Source organism: Carcharodon carcharias, chromosome 7 (assembly GCF_017639515.1).
Source record: "Carcharodon carcharias isolate sCarCar2 chromosome 7, sCarCar2.pri, whole genome shotgun sequence".
In the NCBI taxonomy this organism is placed as follows: domain Eukaryota; kingdom Metazoa; phylum Chordata; class Chondrichthyes; order Lamniformes; family Lamnidae; genus Carcharodon; species Carcharodon carcharias.
The window spans coordinates 126,466,776-126,487,828 of NC_054473.1; the positions used below are offsets into that span (position 1 = coordinate 126,466,776).

The 21,053-nt window shown below is 42.3% G+C and overlaps 1 protein-coding gene across 1 annotated transcript in view; it reads left to right on the top strand.

Annotated features, from left to right (window-relative positions):
- Window positions 1-21,053, top strand: part of tgm2l (transglutaminase 2, like) — a 36,610-nt gene that overhangs the window by 8,541 nt on the left and 7,016 nt on the right. The window contains exons 4-10 of the mRNA XM_041191168.1: window positions 6,223-6,341; window positions 6,441-6,569; window positions 8,421-8,598; window positions 13,088-13,229; window positions 14,053-14,156; window positions 17,942-18,184; window positions 20,499-20,765. Coding sequence (XP_041047102.1) covers window positions 6,223-6,341; window positions 6,441-6,569; window positions 8,421-8,598; window positions 13,088-13,229; window positions 14,053-14,156; window positions 17,942-18,184; window positions 20,499-20,765 — 1,182 coding nt within the window. The remainder of the gene's footprint in view (window positions 1-6,222; window positions 6,342-6,440; window positions 6,570-8,420; window positions 8,599-13,087; window positions 13,230-14,052; window positions 14,157-17,941; window positions 18,185-20,498; window positions 20,766-21,053) is intronic.

Genomic DNA, 21,053 nt, shown 5'->3' on the forward strand with positions numbered 1-21,053 from the left:
CCAGGAGAGATCGGATTAAGTTTTATTGTTAATAAAAATCTTATCTGTGTAGTCATCCTGTCAACGTCATCCAAAATTAAATTCTACATCCACTTTTATAATGTGACTGTGATATCTTGTCATACTGTAATTGCACTCCTGAGTATCCTACCCTTGTGGGTGCTCCCTGGCACCACCTTTGATGACAGATTGCACTTTTAAGACAAATTCACATGGATAGTTTTCATTATAAATGTGGACATAGCTGATTTAGCTGATGAATCAGTGTTCCTCCATGTTTAACACCATTTGGCAAGGGGGCAGAATGTATCCTGGGTGGGGGACTTCAATGTCCATCACCAAGAGTGGCTCAGTAGCACCACTACAGAGCGAGCTGGCCAAGTCCTAAAGGACATAGCTGCTAGACTGGGTCTGCAGCAGGTGATGAGGGAAACAACAAGAGGGAAAAACATACTTGACCTCATCCTCACCAACCTTCCTGCCACAGATGCATTTGTCCATGACAGTATCAGTAGGAGTGACCATCTTGTTTAGATGAAGTCCCAATTTCACATTGAGGACACCCTCTGTCATGTTGAGTTGCACTACCACCGTACTAAATGGGATAGACTTTGAATAGATCTAGCATCTTGAGACTGGTCAACTCTGAGGCATTGTAGGCCGTCAGCAGCTGCAGAATTGTACTCGGCCATAACCTGTGACCTCATGGCTCGGCTTATCCCCCACTCTATCATTACCACCAAGTCAGGGGATCAACCCTGGTTCGATGAAGAGTGCTGAAGGTTATGCCAGGAGCTGCACCAAGCATACCTAAAAATGAGGTGTCGACCTGGTGAAGCTACAATGCAGGACTACCTGCATGCCAGACAGCATAAGCAGCATGCGATAGACAGAGCTAAGTGACCCCACAACCAAAGGATCAGATCTGTCACATCCAGTTGTTAATGCTGGTGGACAATTAAATAACTCACTGGAGGAGGAGGCTGCACAAATATCCCCATCCTCAATGATGGTGGAGCCCAGCACATCAGTGCAAAAGGATTTGCAACAATCTTCAGCCAGAAGTGCAGAGTGGATGATCCATCTCGGCCTCTTCCGGAGGTCCCCAGCATCATGGACGCCAGTCTTCAGCCTATTTGATTCACTCCACATGATATCAAAATACAGCTGAAGGCACAGGATACTGCAAAATCTATGGGCCCTGACAATATTCCAGCAATAGTACCGAAGACTTGTGTTCCAGAACTTGCCACATTCTTAGCCAAACTGTTCCGGTACAGCTACAACACTGGCATCTACCCAGCTATGTGGAAAATTGTCCAGGTTTGTCCTGTATACCCAAAGCAGGACAAATCCAACCTGGCCAATTACCGCCCCATCAGTCTATACTCAATCAGTAAAATGGTGGAAGGGGTCATCAATTGTGCCAAGAAGCAGCATTTGCTTCGCAATAACCTGCTCACTGATGCTCATTTTGGGTTCTGCCTGGGCCACTCAGTTCCTGACTTCATTACAGCCTTGGTTCAAATATGGACAACAGAGCTGAACTCCAGAGGTAGGTGAGAGTGACTGCCCTTGACATCAAGGCAGCATTTGATCGAGTGTGGCATCAAGGAGCCCGAGGAAAACTGAAGTCACTGGGAATCAGGGGGAAAACTCTCCACTGGTTGGAGTCATACTAGCACAAAGAAAGATGCTTGTGGTTGTTGGAGGTCAATCATCTCAGTTCTAGGCTGTCACTGCACGAGTTCCTCAGGCTTGTGTCTGAGCCCTAACCACCTTCAGCTGTTTCATCAATGACCTTCCTTCCATCATAAGGTCAGAAATGGGGATGTTTGCTGATGAATGTTTGTTGATGATTGCACAATGTTCAGCACCATTCGCACCTCCTCAGATACAGAAGCAGCCCATGTCCAAATGCAGCAAGACCTGGACAATATCCATGATTGGGCTGACAAGTGGCAAGTAACATTCATGCCACTCAAGTGCCAGGCAATAAACATCTCCAACAAGAGAGAATCTAACCATTGCCCCTTGACATTCAAATGTACTACCATCACTGAATTCCCCAATATCAACATCCTAGAGGTTACCATTGACCAAAAACTGAACTGGACTAATCATCTAAATACTGTGGCTACAAAATTAGGTCAGAGACTAGGAATCCTGCAGCGAGTAACTCACCTCCTGACCCCCCAAAGCCTGTCCACCATCTACAAGGCACAAGTCAGGAGTGTGATGGAATACTCTCGGCTTGCCTGCATGAGTGCAGCTCCAACAACACTCAAGAAGCTTGACACCATCCAGGACAAAGCTTGATTGGCACCCCATCCACAAACATTTACTCCCTCCACCACCAACGCACAGTAGCAGCAGTGTGTCCCATCTACAAGATGCACTGCAGGAAGTCACCAAGGTTCCTTAGACAGCACCTTCCAAACAAACAACCAGTACCACCTAGAAGGACAAGGGCAGCAGACACATGGGAACACCACCACCTGGAAGTTCCTCTCCAAGCCATGCACCATCCTGACTTGGAGATATTTCGCCGCTCCTTCACTGTTGCTGAGTCAAAATCCTGGAAGTTCCTCCGTAACAGCATCATGGGTGTACCTACACCACATGGATTGCAGTGGTTCAAAAGGTAGCTCCATCTTCTCAAGGACAATTAGGGATGGGCAATAAATGCTAACCTTGAATAAAAATAAATGACAATTGGAACTTGACAATGGGGCCTGACCTGCCTGCGCAAACTGGTCCAATTATCCCCAGCCTCTAACCACAATTCATTTGAGACTACGCTTGGTTTTGATTCTCTATGTGCCAAGCCACGGGAGATTGACTAGTAAGAATTAAATAAGACTGTGAATCTGTCAGAAGGTGTAGCACATACTTAACGTTCAGAATACCTTCTTGTGTCTTGTCACATAACCAACATTCTCCTTCCCCCTAAAATTACACGGCTAGGTCTTACTGGAGCATTATCTGGGCTACGGATTCCCAAAATAAATAGAGAAGACACACAAACATAGGAATAACTATGGACAGGGAGCAACCTTCTAGTCTATCCAGCAAGTCTGCAGGTCTCTGAAAAAAGAACCACATCTACCATCTAACTTGGTTCTGGCCGTGCAGAACTTGAGATTTGTTCTTCCTAATCTATTTAGTTTAAACAAACTATTTACACAAACACTTTCTATTTTCCTAAGTCTATGCTTCACCAAGGTGCTGAGTCCCAACTCTTTGTGCCTATCCCATTAAATAAGATCTTGAAACTAAAGAAAAAGTGTAGAAAGCTTGTTACTTATCTAATGAGTGGCTGCTGTGTGACAGGTCCATTTAGTTTCAGGAGAACTACGTAGGAGTATTGGAGTTTATTTTCTTCATTGATGAAATTACTGTGAGAAGAGTTATGCAATTCAGTTATTTGGCACCTATGTGCGTATCTCCAGGGAACGTAAGTGTAGTATTCACTATGTGCTGTTAAATGGCCCTGGAAATCACATCTGTCATTAAACAGAGCGTTACTGTCTGCAGAAATATACCAGATTCTAAGAGTACCCACAATCAAACCTGCACACCAAACCCTTTCATATATTGCAGAAAAAATAAGTCATTCTAAACATTTCATGTGTTAAAAAAATGGTCAGGTCATGCCAAGACCATGACCTAGTTTTCAGTTTGCTATCTCATTATGTAGAGAATATATGCAACAAGAAACACTGGAATAGTCAGACTACTTGTGAGTGATAAATACCTTAGAGTCCTAAAGTGGCTTAAGGGCCTCATTTTCCAACAGTTGGAAATTTTTACTTAATATAATGCCAGACCTCTAATGAACCTTGATATTAAGTTGGCTTTGGTTTGATGGTACTAATGCCACATTGCATTTCCTGATCACTGTTTAACTCAGTGGTAAATTGTTACCACTGGTGGAGTAAAGTGACAACTTAGCAAATCATTCAGGCATTCAGATTCTGTTAATTTAAGCAACCCTGCCATTTTGGGATATGGCAAAGCCTTTACATCATCACTTGCATTTTGCAAAAGTTAGCACAAACTATATAACTACAACAACAGTAAGTTATTATTGTATATCCTCTATAATGTAGTAAAACACCCCAAGTTACTTGACAAAGCAGAGGATAAACCTGAGCTGGGGTAGGAGACCAATTAGCAGAAGTGATTAAAAGCATGACAGAAGAGGCATGTTGGGAAGACATCAAGCAAACCTGTCTAAATCCTTCTGCTGCCTCCCTGCCTCCTCAATACTACCTGTCCCTCCACCTATCTTTGTATCATCTGCAAACTTAGCCAGGATGCCCTCAGTTCCTTCATCTAGATCATTAATGTATAAAGTGAAAAGTTGTGGTCCCAACATTGACTCCTGTGGAACTCCACTAGTCACCGGCCACCATCCTGAGAAGGACCCCCTTATCCCCACTCTCTGCCTCCTGCCAGATAGCCAATATTCTATCCATGCTAGTACCTTGCCTCTAACACCATGAGCTCTTACCTTACTGAGCAGCCTCCTGTGCAGCACCTTGTCAAAGGCCTTCTGGAAGTCCAAGTAGATAACATTCATTGGCTCTCCTTTGTCTAACCTACTCATTACCTCCTCAAAGAATTCTAACAGACTTGTCAGGCATGACCTCCCCTTGATGAAACCATGCTGACTTTGCCCTATTTTACCATGCACTTCCAAGTATTCTGAAATCTCATCCTTAATAATGGACTCTAAAATCTTACCAACGACCGAGGTCAGGCTAATTGGCCTGTAATTTCCCGTCTTTTGCCTCACTCCCTTCATAAACAGGGGGGTTACATTAGCTATTTTCCAGTCCTCTGGGACCCTTCCTGACTCCAGTGATTCCTGAAAGATCACCACTAACGCCTCCACTATCTCTTCAGCTATCTCCTTCAGAACTCTGGGGTGTAATCCATCTGGCCCAGGTGATTTATCCACCTTCAGACCTTTCAGTTTTCCTAGCACCTTCTCCTTGGTAATGGCCACCATACTCACCTCTGCCCCCCGACTCTCTTGAACTTTGGGGATGTTACTTGTGTCTTCCACCTTGAAGACTGATGCAAAGTACCTATTCAGTTCCTCCGCCATTTCTTTGTTCCCCACTACTACTTCTCCAACATCATTTTCCAGCGGCCCAATGTCCACTTTTGCCTCTCTCTTACCCTTTATATATCTAAAAAAACTCTTGCAAAATTCTTTTATATTACTGGCTAGTTTACCCTCATATTTAATCTTCTCCCTCCTTATTTCTTTTTTAGTTGTCCTCTGTTGGTCTTTGTAGGCTTCCCAATCCCCTGGTTTCCCACTGCTCTTCGCCGCATTGTATGTTTTCTCTTTAGCTTTTATGCTGTCCCTGACTTACCTTGTCAGCCATGGTTGCTTCGTTCTCCCTTTAGCATGCTTCTTCTTCCTAGGGATGAATTTTTGCTGTGTCTCCCAAATTACTCCCAGAAACTCCTGCCATTGCTGTTCCACTGTCTTTCCTGCTAGGCTCATCTCCCAGTCAATTCTGGCCAGCTCCTCCCTCATGCCTCTGTAGTTGCCTTTATTCAACTGTAATACCGTTACATCTGATTCCAGCTTTTTCCTCTCAAATTGCAGGGTAAATTCTATCATATTATGGTCACTTCCTCCTAAGGGTTCCTTCACCTTAAGCTCCCTTATCAAATTTGCCTCATTACACATCACTAAATCTAGAATTGCCTGTTACCTAGTGGGCTCCACCACAAGCTGCTCCAAAAAGCCATCTCGTATACATTCTACAAATTCCTTTTCTTAGGATCCACTACCAACCTGATTTTCCCAGTCTACCTGCATATTGAAATCCCCCATGATCACTGTAACCTTGCCTTTCTTACACGCCTTTTCTATCTCCTGGTGTATCTTGTGCTCCACATCCTGACTACTGTTCGGAGGCCTGTACATAACTCCCATTATGGTATTTTTACCTCTGCGGTTCCTCAACTCTACCCACACAGACTCTACGTCATCTGACTCTACGTCATTTCTTGCTATCGATTTAATTTCATTTCTTACTAACAAATAGAGCCTGGTTGAATACTAGATGGTGCATTAACCCAGTGAGCCACTTTTAACACGCTTTTGTGCACACTAACTTGCAAATGAAGTGAAGCTGAAAAGAGGACTTTGGCATGTAGAGTATGGTTTGGAATTTAAGTTGTTTATCCCCTCAGAGGATGCTGTGTACCTGCCTGATGAGGACCTGCTGCAGGAATACATCCTGAATGAGAATGGACTGCTCTATCATGGCTCATATGCCAACATCTACACGTTACCATGGAATTTTGGACAAGTAATGTATCCTTTAAGTTTTCACAATCTACCCACCATTGTTTTTCCAATTTTAGCATGTTGTTCCAAGACTTGGTGCCGTTTTGTGTTTTTTTTACAGCTTGAAAAAGATGTTATCGATATTTGCTTTCTAATTTTGGACAACAGCTTATCTGCACTTAAAAATCCACTGGCTGATGCACCAAGAAGAAATGATCCTGTATATATCAGCAGAACAGTGACTGCAATGGTGAGCTCGGAGATGTCTGAGATTTTTTTCTGTAAATGTGCACTTTGCCTTAAGGGGGCATTATTACCTGGTAAGTTACTTGCAAATCACTCTAGGTGACGTCTGTTGTTTTGGCCTCTGTTCATAATGCAACCCCATCTCATTCAATCTATCACAACAAGTCTTAGGCCAGAACATAGCCATCAGTGTGCGGGGACGGGCCCGACATGCCAACGCACAAAATGACAAGAGATGACATTGGGCGTGTGTCCTGACATCATTGGGCGTCATTCCGATATTGCGTTCGGTGGGTGCGCGCCGGAGGCGGCTGTGCCCACTGAACTGTCAAAGGCCCATTAAGGCCATTAATAAAGTCATTAAGATCATTAACACCACTGCTCATCCAACTTTAAGGTTGGTGGGCAGGCGAAGAGCCCAAGCAGCCTTCACGTTTTCCAGAGAAACTTCATCCACGATTGGGATGAGGTTTCCTGAAGGTTTTATAAAATTAATAAATAAATTTGGTGAACTTGACAAACATGTCCCAGCTCATGTGACACTGTCACATGAGGGGGCATGTTTAAATAATTTTTCACTTTATTTATAACAAATTTTTTTTAACATTCTAATGTGTGAAAGAGCGCAGACCCCGACTCTCTCTCCCTCCTCCCGACGCACAGGTAGCGCTGAGCGCTCCTGGCCGAGCGTTACACTAGGCGGGCCTTAATTGGCCCACCCACGTAAAATGGCGGCGTACAGCCAATCACGGGCAGTGATCGGCTCCGCTCCTGCCCAGCCCGCTCGACACAGGTAAGATGCAACCCTTGATTTTAAGCTGACTGCAATAACAATTGTATCTGGCATTTGTTAAAAAAATATTCAGTTTGGTTAAGGGTTGGATACTTCTGATGAACAATTCACCCACCCCCATTTTTGTGCTTTTATTTCTTTGTTTACCCCCCCAGACCACAATAATTCAACCCATTCCCCAGCAGCTGACCTAAACAAAAATGCCTTTGCCAATGCCAAGCTGCAATTGTCTGCACATGATGACCAGCTTGTCAAATCTGTTCATTTTCCCCCCTTATCCCCATTGTGAAGTGCCTTTTCACCATTGTCACCACCTCCCAATGGCATGGCTGAAAGTTGAATCTCTCCTGTCTTGTAGAATTATCAGTGTAAACTTGACCATACAATAGCACAGGGCCATAGTGAACAAATTACTTTTATTCATGAAGCTGATGAAAGCATTGTTTGCTGCATTCTTTTGATCGTTATCCCTGATGGTTTCCTCTGCATGTTCACTTTAATCTTGTTCATAAGATTAAAACTAACATACAGAGGAAACAATTCATTAAAAATAACACACACAGGAAAGTTTTTCTCTTATTTGTATCAATGACGAGCTTGGTAACCAGTCAAATATGCAAAAGATCAGTAAATAAGGTAAGGGTCCTTTGACTTAATGCTACAATTTACAACCTGTTCGCAATCATTAACCACCACGTAAATTTGTTCAAAAGAAGGAAGCCAAGGCCTTTCAAATAAAAGGTTCTTTTTGATGTTTGGCATGTATTACACACTGTACACAATTTGAGACTGACTGGAGCCAACAGAAAATAACTACCCAATACTGGCACAGTATAGAACAAGCCAGGCAAGTTCACTTTTTCTTGTCAACGGATAAAATTCATCTGCAGAAACCGCTCTATCAAAATGATTTATATATTAAATTTGCTTAAGTAAAGCTCTATCTTCAACAAGAGACCTTTTCTTTGACTGAAGATTGTGCACATACTTGTAAATATTTATTCATTTATTAATGAAGGGAAGACTAGATGTTTTATTTTTTTTCCCCTCCCGCCTTTAAAGGTGAATGCAAATGATGATAAAGGTGTGCTTTTGGGAAGGTGGGATGGTAATTACTCTGATGGGATCGCCCCCACCAGATGGACTGGGAGTCTCCCGATTTTACGCCTGTGGACTAGTTCTGGGGCTGATAAAGTACGATACGGGCAGTGTTGGGTCTTTGCTGCTGTAGCTTGCACAGGTAAGGTCCCTCAGGGATATTGCTCTATGTTAAAGATACTTTATAATTGCAAATTGTGTTCGTTGCTGTTGGGGGCATTTATTCACTTCAACATAATCAGAAAAGATTTTAATTATTTGTCTCCCTCCTTCTCCTCAGGGAACTTCACAAGTAAGAACTAAGAGAGTCTGTGGAATGTATAACACAAATAGCATCTCATAATAGCTGTGCACTAAGATTTTTCTGTTCTTCCTGTTCATTGTTAGCATCCTGACATGAGTTTTTAAATCAAATGACTCCCTGCATAGATTTGTGTGGATGCTGATATTTGTGGGGATACTTTGTGTTTTTTATTTTTTCATTCACAGGATGTAGATGTCCCTGGCTAGGCCAGCATTTATTTCCCATCCCTAAATGCCCAGCCAAGTAACTTTCCAGGCCATTTCAGAAGGCATTTCAGAGTCTACCACATTACTGTGGGTCTGGAATTATATATAGGCCAAACTGAGGAAGGACAGCAAATTTCCTTCCATAAATGACATTACTGAACCAATCTGGTAGTTTCATTCTTACCATTACTAATACTAACTTTTTATTCCAGGGTTAATTAATTAACTGAATGTAAAATTCCCCAGCTATCATGGTAGGTTTTGAACTTGTGTCTCCCTATTATTAGCCTAGCCTTCTGGATTACTGGTAAAGTAACGTAACCACTATGCACAGCTAACTGAGAAGAGGGCCCAAAGAAAACAGAGGCCAGTCAATCATGCATTTCCCAGCCGACTGACTTCCTCTGCACCAAATACAGCAGAGATGACCATGCCATGTTGGAGTCCTGAGCTACACCGGGCAATGTTTAACACAGAGGCCCAAACCATCATCTTATGAGACAAAGGCTGCCTCATTACTACATTATACTATCATACCTGGTATTGCTCACCTCATTCATGCACATCATGGGGTAGAAATCCACTTTGGGCAATAGCATAAAGCAGGCTGTACAGCACTGGCCACATGTTATATGCCCCATCTGATATTCAGTTCTGTTGGAGTCAATATTGGATGTGCTGTGAAACAGGCAGCCCATGCGATACCAGCCAAAGGCAAATTTCTACACCTGTAAGTGTGGCAAGTGCCAAGTAATTGTTTGGACCTGCTCACAATTTACAATGTTCAAAAAAATAAAAACAAAAACATAGAGATAAAAACAAAAAACTGCGGATGCTGGAAATCCAAAACAAAAACAGAATTACCTGGAAAAACTCAGCAGGTCTGGCAGCATCGGCGGAGAAGAGAAGAGTTGACATTTCGAAACCTCATGACCCATCCACAGAACTGAGTGAATATAAGGAGAGGGGTGAAATATAAATTAGTTTAAAGTGGGGGGTGGGGGGGGGGTGGGTGGGGGGAGGTGTGGTTGTAGGGACAAGCAAGCAGTGATAGGAGCAGATAATCAAAATATGTCACAGCCAAAGGAACAAAGAGTTGTTGAAGGTGGTGATACTGTCTAAACGAATGTGCTAATTAAGAATGGATGGCAGGGCACTCAAGGTACAGCTCTAGTGGGGGTGGGGTGGAAAGACTAGCAGGGCATACAAGATTTAAAAATAATGGAAATAGGTGGGAAAAGAAAAATCTATATAAATTATTGGAAAAAACAAAAGGAAGGGGGAAGAAACAGAAAGGGGGTGGGGATGGAGGAGGGAGTTCAAGATCTAAAGTTGTTGAATTCAATATTCAGTCCAGAAGGCTGTAAAGTGCCTAGTCAGAAGATGAGGTGCTGTTCCTCCAGTTTACTTTGGGCTTCACTGGAACAATGCAGCAAGCCAAGGACAGACATGTGGGCAAAAGAGCAGGGTGGAGTGTTAAAATGGCAAGCGACAGGGAGGTTTGGGTCTTCCTTGCGGACAGACCGCAGGTGTTCTGCAAAGCAGTCACCCAGTTTACATTTGGTCTCGCCAATGTAGAGGAGACCACATTGGGAGCAACGAATGCAGTAGACTAAGTTGGGGGAAATGCAAGTGAAATGCTGCTTCACTTGAAAGGAGCGTTTGGGCCCTTGGACGGTGAGGAGAGAGGAAGTGAAGGGGCAGGTGTTGCATCTTTTGCATGGGCATAGGGAGGTGCCATAGGTAGGGATTGAGGAGTAGGGGGTGATGGAGGAGTGGACCAGGATGTCCCGGAGGGAACGATCCCTACAGAATGCCGATAGGGGGTGTGAAGGGAAGATGTGTTTAGTGGTGGCATCATGCTGGAGTTGGTGGAAATGGCGAAGGATGATCCTTTGAATGCGGAGGCTGGTGGGGTGATAAGTAAGGACAAGGGGGACCCTATCATGTTTCTGGGAGGGAGGAGAAGGCGTGAGGGCGGATGCGCGGGAGATGGGCCGTACACGGTTGAGGGCCCTGTCAACGACCGTGGGTGGAAAACCTCGGTTAAGGGAGAAGGAGGACATGTCAGAGGAACTGCTTTTGAAGATAGCATCATCAGAACAGATGCGACGGAGGCGAAGGAACTGAGAGAATGGGATGGAGTCCTTACAGGAAGCAGGGTGTGAGATGCTGTAGTCGAGGTAGCTGTGGGAGTTGGTAGGCTTGTAATGGATATTGGTGGACAGAGTTCTGATGATGCTACCTTCAAAAACAGTTCCTCTGACATGTCCTCCTTCTTCCTTAACCGAGGTTTTCCACCCAAGGTCGTTGACAGGGCCCTCAAACTTGTCCGGCCCATCTCCCGCGCATCCGCCCTCACGCCTTCTCCTCCCTCCCAGAAACATGATAGGGTCCCCCTTGTCCTCACTTATCACCCCACCAGCCTCCGCATTCAAAGGATCATCCTCCACCATTTCCACCAACTCCAGCATGATGCCCCCAACAAACACATCTTCCCTTCACACCCCCGGCAGCATTCCGTAGGGATCGTTCCCTCCAGGACAACCTGGTCCACTCCTCCATCACCCCCTACTCCTCAACCCCTACCTATGGCACCTCCCCATGCCCACCCAAAAGATACAACACCTGCCCCTTCACTTCCTCTCTCCTCACCTTCCAAGGGCCCAAACACTCCTTTCAAGTGAAGCAGCATTTCACTTGCATTTCCCCCAACTTAGTCTACTACATTTGTTGCTCGCAATGCGGTCTCCTCTATATTGGCAAGACCAAATGTAAACTGGGCCACCACTTTGCAGAACACCTGCGGTCTGTCTGCAAGAAAGACCCAAACCTCCCTGTCACTTGCCATTTTAACACTCTACCCTGCTTTGTTGCCCACATGTCTGTCCTTGGCTTGCTGCATTGTTCCAGTGAAGCCCAAAGCAAACTGGAGGAACAGCACCTCATCTTCCGACTAGGCACTTTACAGCCTTCTGGACGGAATATTGAATTCAACAACTTTAGATCTTGAACTCCCTCCTCCATCTCCACCCCCTTTCCATTTCTTCCCCCTTCCTTTTGTTTTTTCCAATAATTTATATAGATTTTTCTTTTCACACCTATTTCCATTATTTTTAAATCTTGTATGCCCTGCTAGCCTTTCCACCCCACCCCCACTAGAGCTGTACCTTGAGTGCCCTGCCATCCATTCTTAATTAGCACATTCGTTTAGACACTATCACCACCTTCAACACCTCTTTGTTCCTTTGTCTGTGATATATTTTGATTATCTGCTCCTATCACTGCTTGCTTGTCCCTACAACCACACCACCCCCCCCCAACTTCTCTCCCTCCACCCCCCCCCCTCCCCCCCGTTAAACCCGCTTATATTTCACCTCTCTCCTAATATTCACTCAATTCTGTGGAAGGGTCATGAGGAGTCAAAACGTCAACTCTTTTCTTCTCCGCCGATGCTGCCAGACCTGCTGAGTTTTTCCAGGTAATTCTGTTTTTGTTTTACAATGTTCTGCCTAGTCTAGGATTTTTTTGTGTAAAATTACTGTCCTCTATCTACATCCACTCAGTGTCAAAATTGCTCAGATTTGTTAGTTGTGCTATTCTGTAACAAATCACTATCCTAATGTCGAGGTAATTCTGTTTTTGTTTTGGATTTCCAGAATCCCCAGTTTTTTGTTTTTAACTATCCTAACGTGACTGGCCCCAGTGCTTACTTATTTGAACACTTGACACATTAGTGTTAAATTATTTTTTTGCAGCTGTTAATATAATCAGGTCAATGTAAAGAGTCAATCCTGCCCCACATAGTAGGCACACGTGGACTTTTCCTGAGGGAGCTCAATGAATAGTGATCAATTGGAGTGAGTTTAATTCTCCTTTTTCCTTATTTCAAGGTTGCTGAGAACAATGTATAGCATCCCCAGCTGAGATCAACAAGCAATGCTCAGACCATTAATAAACATTGGGCCTCCCTGGATTTTCTGGCGGAGTTGCTCATTGGCAATGACTTTACTGAATGAGTAATGGGGGAAGCTTGATAAGCACATACAAACTTGGCAGTGCCTTGAATTGCTAATTTGAAATGGATTCATTCATTACCATACTTGCATTTTGTTTTCCAGTTCTGAGGTGCTTGGGGATCCCAAGTCGTTGTGTTACAAACTATTCCTCTGCTCATGACACAGATGGCAATCTCAAAGTGGATCAGTATTATAGTAGTGAAGATTACTCACGTGTGCCTTCAAAAAAGAAAGATATGGTCTGGTAAATGCTAGGAATTTTTCCCTCCCAGGACTTGTTAATGAACACTATATATACAAATACTCATGGCCGTGTGACAGTTCTGAAAGAACATCAATTTAGTGCAAATGTCTGTAATATTGCATGGTTTGGGTTTTTTGCTTCAGAAAAATATTGACTTCATCCCAATACCCTTTTCTAGTATATCTAGTCTGTGGCCTCCTCCATGTTCTTAAAAGGCCACTTGGTGACAACCCAATAGACAAGGCTAGCTGGCTTACCCCCAGATGAAAATAGTGACTGAGATGCTGTCTGGCTTTGGCATCAGAGAGAGAGAAAAACATCCTCTGGTTTTAGCATTGGAGAAACATCTCCTCCCCCCACCACAGCCATGCGTATGCCCTGCCCTCCTATTGGATTGACTCCTTCTGGCCTTGGCAAAAGAGTGACTCCAGTCTCTCCCATCTTCTTTGAGAGACTGCTACCTCATCCATCACCTTGGCATAGAAGAGATCCACCGCCATTACCTTTACGTTAGAGAGATGTCTAATTTTGGTGTGGGAGACTTCCTCAGGTTTTGATGCTGGAGATTAATGTCTCCTCTGGAACAGCCCATACCTGCACCTATCTTTAAAACAAACACACTTTGGTAGATCTGCTGTAAGAATATGGATCCAGATCTCCAATCTGCAACACCAGAAGCCTAAGTCAACACCCTTTATTGTTTTATGTTTGGTCATGTGTTAATATTTTGACTTGACTCTTCTATCCTCATTGCTGTATGTCTAGTTAATATGTTGAGTACTTTCACTGTAACTATTTCACATTACTAAATTGTTACACACAGGAACTACCACTGCTGGCTGGAGGCATGGATGACCCGTCCTGACCTTCCTCCTGGCTATGATGGATGGCAGGCTTTGGATCCTACTCCACAAGAACGGAGTGACGGTAACATTAAAACTGAATTATCTTATATATATATATAATTAAAACTGTCCAGGTTGACTCCACATCAGTTAGCATGTGGTTTTGAGAAGGATCAGAAGAAGATCATGCTTCATCAGGGTAGATTCAGAGCCCTGATATTTGCTTCAGCTCTGAATGTGAGATTCAAGCAAGTGAGATTCAAGCAATATCACCTTAATTCATAGTGGGGGAGATGGTGGTGTATTGATGTCACTGGACTGGTGATCCAGAGACCCAGGCTAATGCTCTGGGGACAGTGTTTAATAGAATTAATACAATTAATTTTTTTAAAATCTGGAATTGGAAAGTCAGTCTCAGCAATGGTGACCATGAAGCTATCATCAATTGTAAACAAAACCATCTGGTTCACTAATCTGCCATCCTTACCTGGTCTGGCCTACATGTGAATCCAGACCCACAGCAATGTAATTGACTCTTAACTGCCCTTTGAAACTGCCTAGCAAGCCATTCATTTCAACAAATGCTGGCCTTGCCAGTGACAACCATAACCACAAGAATACATTTTTAAAACTGAATCCATTCTGCATCTGCAGCCTATCACTCAAGATATTAGAAACAGAGGAACAGGAGTAGGTCATTCAGTCTCTTGAGCCTGTTCTGCTATTCAATTGGATCATAGTTGATCCATATCTTAACTCCATCTCTCCACCGCATTGGTTCCATAACCCTTAATATCATTTCCAACAAAAATCTGTCAATTTCAGTTTGGCAATTTTCAATTGACTCCCAGCCTCAACAGTTTCTTGGGGAAGAATTACAGATTTCCACCATTTGAACACATTTTAACAAGTATTTCTTGACATCAATCCTACATGGCCTAGCTCTAATTTGAAAGTTACATTCCCTTGTTTCTGGACTGCCTCTCTACCCTATCAAATCCTGTAGTCACCTTGAGCTCCACTGTTAAATCACTCCTTAATATTCTGTGATGAAAGTATAATAATTTTCAAATATTTTGGGATGCTACATTATAAAGCAGGTTTATGGATTTAAGTATAGGTTGCTCTGTGTGGTTTAATTACATTTGGAGTCGAGTAGACTGCAAGTTTGAAATTATCAAAAGAAGTTAAGTGTAGAAATGTGCATGAGCTACTAATGAGTAAACATGAATGCTGGCTTAGCATGTGAGATGTGAAGAGAATTTGCATTTTTAAATAAGGGAAGGGATTGTTGGATTACAAAAGGATAAGCCAGATAAGCAAGGCTGAGGAGTGTGCTTATTTTTCCCAAATGTTACTGACAATATTGGCAACATGAAAGTTTTTATATTATGAGGAAGATACAGTTTCAAAGACATATAGAAGAATAGAATATACATATTAAAGAGAGAGAAACATATATAAAGGAGAATGAAAGTTTATGTGAGGAGAGGGCCATGTAAGATCTAACAGGAGTGTGTGAAACTGCCTTCAAGAAGCCTCCAGCCATTTGTGCAAAAGTCTGCTATGTAAAGTAACTGAAGGTAGGGAAGCTATTTGGAATTCCACTGTCAAGTGGATATTGTGTTGGCTTGCTGGTTTTGTTTTAAATCTAAAATCTATTTTGGACTGTTGCCTTAAAAGAGGTGTGTAAATGGGAGTCAGTCAGTTAGGAATTTTAGGATTTGTTACAGTAGTAAGCAATTGTAGTCTTTTGTATGTGCTTGAAAATTTTTATTTAGTTAATAAATATTTTTAAAATCTCTAAAGGTCTTGGGGGACTCATTACTTCTGAATTCAGTGCACACGTTTCGTCATAAATACAAGATGCAAAATTGTTGTGATAATGCAACCAAGTTTCCCTTGTGGATTTGGTCCGCCTGGCACACATCATTTGCCACGTCATAACAATTCTGTATTCAAGGAAATGCACACCTAAACTATACAACCTGTCGTCATAATTTAACCTTTTTAACCTTTGTATCAATCTGGTGAATCTGCACCACACCCCATATTGGAGTTTGATGAGTTTTAAAAGCTTATGTACTTGCCAATTTTCTGCTCCCCATCTGCTGAAGGCACTGACCTATGCTAAGGCGGGTTCACAGAGACCGGTGACCCCCTGGTACCTTGCTCAAGTAGTCATTTTTCAAGTATAAACTGATACATTGACTGTCATAAAGGAATCTGAACCAAACCAATTCTGTCCTCTTTCAGCCATCTACACATGTGCATTTTCTCAGTGATGTTCACTGGTGGCCAATCAGAAGCTGAAACCCTGGATAATGTTTTTTTCCACCTCCTTTCTGGCTCTGGGACGCTGAAGAATATTGGTCGACTAACTGAAACTTAAAGGCTGCTCTACCTATTGAGAAAATTCCACACAAGTGTTTTCAAGCATGAGAAATAAGAATTCATGCTGCATTCTATCTCACCCCACAGTTCAGGGATTGTCTGGAAACCCAATTGCAACACAAGTGGAGATCAGTTCACACATTAAGAAAGGCCAATTGGTAAGGTACTGGAGTGCTGCTGCTGTTTTTGGACCTGTACCCAGTGCGCATCTTCAGGAGAAGGAGGCTGAAAACAGAAATAAAAATCTAAGCTATGAACATTAATACTTCAAACTTAAAATATAAAATAAAACACTCCATACAATTTCAAATAGTTGAATCACAACTGTAGCTAGCTAATACTCTAACAGAAATGTATAATATTATGAAAATGTTTGAGATGGTAAATCATGAAAGATTATTCCTAATGCTAGGCAAGAAAGGACATAAATGCAATAAATGTACCAACACAAAAAAGGAAGTTTATTCATTACAGTATGGGATTTACCGTAAGTGCCAGTAAAGCCAAAGCAATCATAAAACTCGGGAGAAAATTAGATAAATACTGAAGGAAAATTCTTAAAGATACAAAAAAATAGCAGTTAACTGTGATGTACAGCTAGCATGGGATTGATGACCCAAATGGCAGCTTCTCTGCCAGAATTTCTATGATTCTGTAATCCAAACCATGACAAGCTGCATTCCAATACCACTACTCATGTAATAAAAACAGAAAATACCGAAAAAACTCAACAGGTCTGGCAGCATCTGTGGAGAGAGAAACAGAGTTAACATTTACAGTACGTATGATTCTTCTTTCACTCCTGTAAGTTCTCCTCCAAATCACACACCGTCCTGACATGGAAATATATTACTGATCCTACAATGTTGTTGGGTCAAAATCCTGGAACTCCCTCCCTAACACCACCTGGACTGCAGCAGTTCAAGAAGGTGACTCAACGCCATCTTCTAGAGGACAAGTAGGGATATGCAATAAATGCTGGCCTTACTAGCGATGCCCACATCCCATGAATGGACCTTCCAGACTTTACTGCTGACACACTGAGGCACTTTCCAGTACAGGTGAGATTATTATTTCAAGTTGAACGTGTCAATTAACTTCAGGCCACATTGATTTTAAGTCACAGCACTGCAAATAAAATTGTAACATAAATATATTATCTTGACCCCAGTCTGGGTTTCCAGACAGTCCCTGAACTGCAGGATGAGAGGGAAGGCAGCATGAGCTCCTGTTCCTCATCTCTATAGCAACTCCTGCTTGAAAATACTTGTGTGGAATTTGGATGTGGATACTTTTGGGCTTAACTCAAACTCAGTCTAGGCCCAATCATGAAGAATGGCCACTTGGGGGAGGCAGTGGAAAGCAAACTTCATCACCAGTTACTGTCTTCAGGGGAGGTGCAGGAAGAAAGTTAAAATTTGGCCCAGGTAGATATTCCTCCAGTATCTTATAGTGGTGTCCTTGTCCCATCAGGCATATTCTGCTGCGGCCCTTGCCCTGTCAAAGCAATAAAGGAAGGTCATGTGGATATGAAATATGATGCTGTGTTCATCTTCGCCGAGGTCAATGCAGATGTGGTTTACTGGCTGGTAAACAAAGATGGATCGAAAAAAGAGCTGGGAGTCAAACAGCACCAAGTTGGAAAACAGATCATTACAAAAAGTGCCTACACAGATGAACGAGAGGATTTAACACATGATTATAAATACCCAGAGGGTAGGGGATTTTTACTGCTCACAATAATAAAATGGAAGTTGCATATGTGAATACTTAATGCAGGTTTTTCATATCTTTTGTCCCTCATCTCTGCTACCACTGGCACATACATTGGCCAACATGTTCCCAGAGATTTGGTAATGTTATTCTGAACCTTGAAAAGAGGAAATGGTGAAATGAGACTCAGCAATTACTTTTTCTCTGGATTGCCTTTTCTTTTCCCAGTATGAAAGCACTGGCCTCTTTTTCATATCTTCCATGTGTTGAAGAATTTGCTCTGAACCATTGCTCAGATGGGACAATGTATGAGAGACATGTGGGGCTCATTTGAACCTAACTCGCTGGGTTGGAAGCCCATGGGATTAGGTGGAACACTGGTTTTACATCCCGCCCAATATTATGCTCCATTGACAATGATGAAGAATAAAATTGGACTGGGATTAAAAGCAGAATTACACTCAATCCCATCAGTTTCCCAACAGGTGAGTTCATTGTCGCAGTACGAAGTCCCAACAAACATACACAGCTCTTAAGCTATGCTTTTCAGTCTTTTCTCAATTAAATTCATCCCTTGCCACTTTTCTCCTAGAGGTCCAACATCATGATGGGCCAGGCACTATAGCTAGCACAACCCTCCTTTGCCCAAGTATGATTCTAGAGAGTGGGCTATTTGGCATAGCAACAACCAAATCCAAACTTCTTGTGAACTCCACATGTCCAGTTTCAAAAGCAATCAACAAAGCTGGTTTTGAGTTTTTAACCCTTCCAAGACATTGAGACTAATGTTGCATAGTCCTGAGCTGAGATTGACATTAAATAAGCTCAGGCTAGAATTCAAATCCAGGACATCCCTGGTCTTTGTAGCTGAATTGTACACTAAATAGTGGATCAATCCACTCAGCTCCCAGATGGGATTAATTTAATTTTCTGAATCTCTGTTGATGTTAGAATTTCAGATATTGGGTTACCATCAGGCCCTGAAGTAGAAAAATAAATAAAAATAAATATAAATATAAGTGTTCATCTTTTTAAAAATCACCATGGAGCAGCCTTGTCATGTTTTCAGACAGGCCAGAGACTTTCATCTCTGTTTAGGTCATGAACTCTCTTCAGTCTTAATGAATAATTGTCATTTTCCATTGACTATATTGTCTATACTTGACTATTCCTCTGCTCCTCTTGCTGGACTTCCATCTTCCATCCTATGTAAATTGTACTCATCCAAAACCCTGCTGCCCATACCTTACATTGCTCCAAGTCTCGTTCAACCATCACCGCTGTGCTCATTGACCTACACTGGCTCTTGGTCCGACAACACCTCAATTTAAAAATCCTCCTCTTTGTTTTCAAATTGGCTCCTCTCTATTTCTGTAACTTCCTCCAGTCCTATGACCCTTCAAGATCTCTGCACTCCTCTAATTCTGGCCTTTTGTGCATCCCAGATTTTAAACCTTCCACTGCTGACAGCCATGCTTTCAGCTGTCTTGACCCCAGTCTCTGCAGTTCCCTCCCTAAACCTCTCTGCCTTTCTATCCCTCTTCTGTTCCTTAAAATTAACCTCTTCAACCGAGCTTTAGGTCATTTGTCCTGCTATCTACTTTGCTGGCTTGGTGTTAAAAATGTTTTTAATTGATGCTCCTCTCATTAAGTAGCTTGGCAGATTTCATTATGTTAATTATGCCATATAAATGTAAGTTGTTTCATCAGCTCAGATGACTATTTTAATGGATGCCATTGCCCATTATAGTAAGTGTTTGTGCGATACCTTCACTTTGATGGATACTGGGGGGAGAGGTCTCTTCAAAACATTTGCTGACCTTGATTTAATTTGTATTTTATCTCTCAAATTTTATAGGTCTTTTTAAATTCTAGATTTAGTAACTGGTAATCATCTGGGGTCTGTAATCACTGAATCATTGGTTGACTTGTACAAACATAAAAAGTAGTGAACACACAAAATGACAAAAGCAGAATAATATGGAAGTAATTATACCATCTGATCACTTGAATTCATAAATCAATGAAGCCAAGGTGACTTGAAGACTAGGCTTAACAAATTGAAGAAACAGCTGGAGTTGCATGTTTCATTATGATTGCAAACTAGCTGTAATTATGCACCGCGTTGTTTCGTAATAGACTTCAAAATTGCAAACATTTTGGGATTACAAGGTTGTAGTATCACTGTTTCCTGAACAATTGTACGTTATTTATATTATGTAGGGATTGTTTCCATCACAAGACTCTTTTTCTTGTCCCCCCACCTGACTCCATTTTCCATTAACCAATAGAATGAATAGTGTCCTCCTTTTAACAGGTTCTGCAAAGGAACGGGAAGTCTACAACAAAGCAGGAATGAAAATCAGGTCTACCAACATACAGCAGAAAGATTTAAAGATCAGTATTAAATATGCCCAGCCAATCCTTGGAAGTGATTTTGATGTCTATTTCAGCATTGTTAACCATGGTTTTATGGACAAAGATATCCATTTAACCCTAACTGCAACCACTGTAACATACAATGGGTTCATTTTGACAGAATTCAGCAAGAGGTCAACTACGTTTATGTTAAAAGCTGCCACAGGTAATTGCAATTTTCTACAAAATGTGAATGGCTCCATGTTGATTCATTATAGTAAAATGTCAGCACTGCTTTTGTGATGCCATGGGTTAGAGCATCAACCTGAGGTCCTGTAAGGTTGGAAGGATTGGTGAGTTTCTAATTTTTCCTGTGCCAGGGAGGTAATGAGCAGTGACTAATGCATCTCCACAGGAAGAAAAGGAAGGTTTGGAGGGACAAGGCACAATATCATTCTCTTGCACCTTGCAGAACCTCGCAGTTCTGAAGTTAGTGCTGACTGAGAATTAAGGT